This window comes from Perkinsus marinus, assembly GCF_000006405.1.
Source record: "Perkinsus marinus ATCC 50983 genomic scaffold scf_1104296932204, whole genome shotgun sequence".
NCBI classification, from domain to species: domain Eukaryota; phylum Perkinsozoa; order Perkinsida; family Perkinsidae; genus Perkinsus; species Perkinsus marinus.
This window is the reverse complement of record NW_003215506.1, coordinates 2,503-6,426: the sequence shown is the minus strand read 5'-3', so window position 1 is coordinate 6,426 and position 3,924 is coordinate 2,503. Positions and strand designations below refer to the sequence as shown.

Genomic DNA, 3,924 nt, shown 5'->3' with positions numbered 1-3,924 from the left:
GTTCAGCTTGGAATGTCGGGTCTCATCTCTCTCATCGACATTGCAACTCGAGAGGAGCCACTGTTGCAGGACGGGGTACGAAGGAGAAGGGGGTGAGTAGGCGACTGCTTGGGATAACTCTACTGTTCAGCCTGAGGAACCATGGGGTGATGGGCCATACTGTTGGGGAGATGAAGTGACGATACAATCTGAAGGGATATCTGAGGTATCATATCAGTAGCATACTCTATGCAGCTGCATATCACAGATTGGACAACAAACAGACCCACTCAGCAGTGGGGGAAGGAATAACAGTGTTTTTGAAGTAGAGAAGAAGGGATTAGGCAATACACCAGGAGCCACTTTGGAGGCATCATCGCCATCATCATCCATGAGAAGAAGACTACTCTATGCTAGGTGATACGTGAGGCACTTCGGAAATATCAGACGAGGTTCCCAGGTCTGCTGGTATGGGTATTCCTAGGATAAGCTCCTTGAAAGAGCAGCTTCACCTGGCATTGCAAGAGCAGCAGCGACTGAGTCTACTTGTTGATGATCTAACCAAGTATGCCCAAGGCTCAGACCTCAAGCTCTGATGAGGTCCTTGTCAGGGAGGTGGAGGAATCACGTCGGGAGATTGTGATACGACCGAGGATCGATATAATATGCAACGTGTTGTCGCCTTTAGATGATGGATCTATACACAGTAGGTGCATCTACGGTGTCCTATACATATACCTGACAACTCACTCGCGATGGTAGGTTGTATTTCGGTCTATGGCGATGGCGAGCAGGAGGTTACTGATTCAATTGAGAGTATCAACGCATCAGAAGGCCATAGGAATATAGCGCAGGCAGTGGTGAATAACATCATGACGTCTACGGCCATGGATTGGGCTCCCATGGATACCATTCTAGCTCGGGATGTAGTGGCAGATATCGTTCGATATGTTGTAGGTTGTTGTGAGATGGGCGAGAGGTAATGGTAGTAGTGCTTAGAGTTGGTCTTTCTCGAGTAGTGAGCCGTTGATGGCGTTGATCCAAGGGCCTTCGTCGATTGATCTGGATGCCTGTGTCATTGCTCCAACGTGACCTTTTCCATGAACATGCACATCGTGTCTCTCTATTTCTATTATACTTCTAGTCCCTTCCCATTGCGTCACTTGGCTTAGTCTGATCATTTAATCACTGCTTGTTGTTCATGCTTGCCATGCTGTCCTCCATCGGATGCATTACAGTCATACATTTCCCGTTGCGTTGAGCATGGGTTGGTTATCGAAGTTTCTTGGCTATACCAGAGCTAGCTAGACATCAATAACCATTTGTCGCAGGGCTATGGTATGTGTTGAAGGAGCTCAAATCTCATATGGTTAATGCTGGAAGTGTAGCCATTGGTTCTTGTGCGAGAATTACTCTCAGTCACTTCTACTGCCACGTCGTAAGACTACCGATGGGCCGCGTCTAGGCATTCCCGATGGTACCACTCCGTTGATCCACTTCTGTGGTATGTCAACGGCCTTTACATTCATTGGAGTCACAGTGGGAGAAGCTGATGCGGATGATGGAATAGGGTTAGATGGAGAGTGAGCTAGCTGTGGTATTGCATTTTGAGATATATTCCCAAAGGATGACATCTTATGAACAGGCTTAATCGTAATGATGATGCTAGGGTGGATCATGCTGTATATCGTGAGGCCGATTAAGGAAGCCTCAGTCGATGATTCACACTCAAACTATGAAACATAGTTCGTGATAGGTATCTGAGTAGTGTAGCACTGTCATTCTGTGATGCTATCAATGCCTTCGCCATCAACACATGCATTTAATCATGTGTGTCACTGAAGCTCGTATTGGTCTCTTTGTCCATAGTTATTTTCGCTGTCATGCGTATCCACCTTCAACACTAATGGATCAGGTTGAGTTGAGTGAACATACGTATCAATATATTGCATTAGTACTGTGAGACGGCTCGCCAAGCATGCTCAATGCCGTATATTGACAAGTGAGGATGGGAGCTCTCCATGCGGGTTCGCTCTTGATATTGCATGGCCAGACCGGAGCCTAATCTGGTCTGATGCCCCTGAGGGCCCAATCCTCAAGTGCCGGACGCGGCAAGACCACATCGGCTTAGTAGCAATAACGTGATAGTTTCCTGAGATCATCGTTATAGTGTAAGTAGAATGCACTCACTGCCCTTATAATTGGTCTATCTCCAATAGTCATTCCACATAGAGGCTCTATATCATACATGCAGCTATATGAGATATTTACATGTCCATTTAATACATCCCTTCTACTCCTCAAAATGTCTTACCCACGAACATCTCAATACGTGATATCACGATATAGACTGCTGCTGGCCCTATTCACCCTCATACCAGTGGCCATCTGCCTTATACCTATGTATGTAGCACCACGAGGAGCCTGGTATATACCTCATATGGTAATAGTATATGCTGCTTCTGCTGCCATTCGGCTTCGACTATTGTGTTATTCATTAGATTTTGGGGCCTATCTGGGCGGCAGTTGCGGCGGACTTCAACTACAAGTCGTGTAGAGACTTCACTAGGAAGGCCGTGGCTGGGATATGGATTGGAGCTACTACAGGAGTCCTTGTCCATTACCTCGTATCCCTCATGAGTGGTACTGTTGATAAACCTGATGAGTATCCAAGGTTATGGGCAGTATTCCTGCAATTGCCATTCACATTTATTTTCTGTTTGGCACGTTCGACATCAGGATGCAAGTTGGATGATGTATTCTATGGTCAGCACGCCCTGATTGTATCCTCTATACCCACTGAGTTCTTTACTATCAGTGCCTATGGTGAGGCTGTTGTCTATGCTGTATCTGGTACTGTAGGCATATTAGTCACCTTCACACTCATAGCAGTGATGAACCTACTACACTGGTTACCAAAACCAGGCCTCCCACCTCATGAAATGTTCAGCTATAGAGCTGCAGATTTCTATGATGTCCTAGCAACCCATGCTAACTCTGGTAGGAAGGAACATAGGATTGTTGAATCTACCTGCGAGGACTTCTTGGAAGCTTGTATGGGTATAACTGGAGGTGCGTGTCCCAAGGAGCTCTATGGTCCTGCCTGGCAGATGGCAGGCTTCCTTCTAGCCCTTCGACAGGTCGGTTTACGTGGCTGCTATTCTGACTTCATTATGGAGCACTATTGGGATCCACTAACAAGTGAGGTACTCAGACTACGTTCAGATGTGGGGGTGGTACTACGTAATGTTTTTGACCCTCGTGCGGAGCAAGTAGTTGTGGATACCAACCTCTCTGCGAGGGCTTCACGTGTGGAGTCTAAGCTATTGCGGGTGGATAATAAAGCCGAACAAGGATATATGAAGGGAGACTTCGTACCACCGAAGAGCTCCGAGTTCATGAGATTCCAGTTCATGATAGGCTCTATCATGTTCTTTGCTAAAAGGGCAGAGGAGTTCAAAGAAGCAGTCCTGAAAGTCCGACACGGCAAGCTCAACAGGAGTGGGGAGGTGATACTAATACCGGGGATAGAATACAGTGATGAAGCATCAGATATATTTCATGTATTCAGGTCCGTGGTATCCGTAAGATTTTCGCGGATTTTATTAACTTCTGGAAGGTATGGTGGAAGAAACCTTTCTTCAATAGGACGGCTGAAGAGCGAAGCATTCAACCGCAACTGATGTTCGGTATTCGCTTTACTGCCGCTATCGTTGTTGCATCGATTGTCTTAATCATTGGTGGGTGGTATAGTCATGGTGTATTCCACCATGCACGATGGGCCATAGTACCCCTCTACGTCTGCTTCATGCCTACAGTAGGGTCCTCTCTATTAAGGGGTACTCGGCGTGTATTGAGTACTATGACCGGTGCTGCGCTTGGTATGATATGTGTAGTCGCTAATTATGATGATCGTGCTGCTGTTTTGTGGAGGCTATGGTTATC

General features: G+C 46.6%; 1 protein-coding gene across 1 annotated transcript in view; it reads left to right on the top strand.

The window, feature by feature from the left end:
• The first annotated feature begins 2,231 nt into the window (after nt 1-2,231).
• Pmar_PMAR005452 (hypothetical protein) overlaps nt 2,232-3,924 on the top strand; it is a 2,150-nt gene continuing 457 nt past the window's right edge. The window contains exons 1-3 of the mRNA XM_002785656.1: nt 2,232-2,422; nt 2,481-3,488; nt 3,551-3,719. Coding sequence (XP_002785702.1) covers nt 2,285-2,422; nt 2,481-3,488; nt 3,551-3,719 — 1,315 coding nt within the window. The 5' untranslated portion in view covers nt 2,232-2,284. The remainder of the gene's footprint in view (nt 2,423-2,480; nt 3,489-3,550; nt 3,720-3,924) is intronic.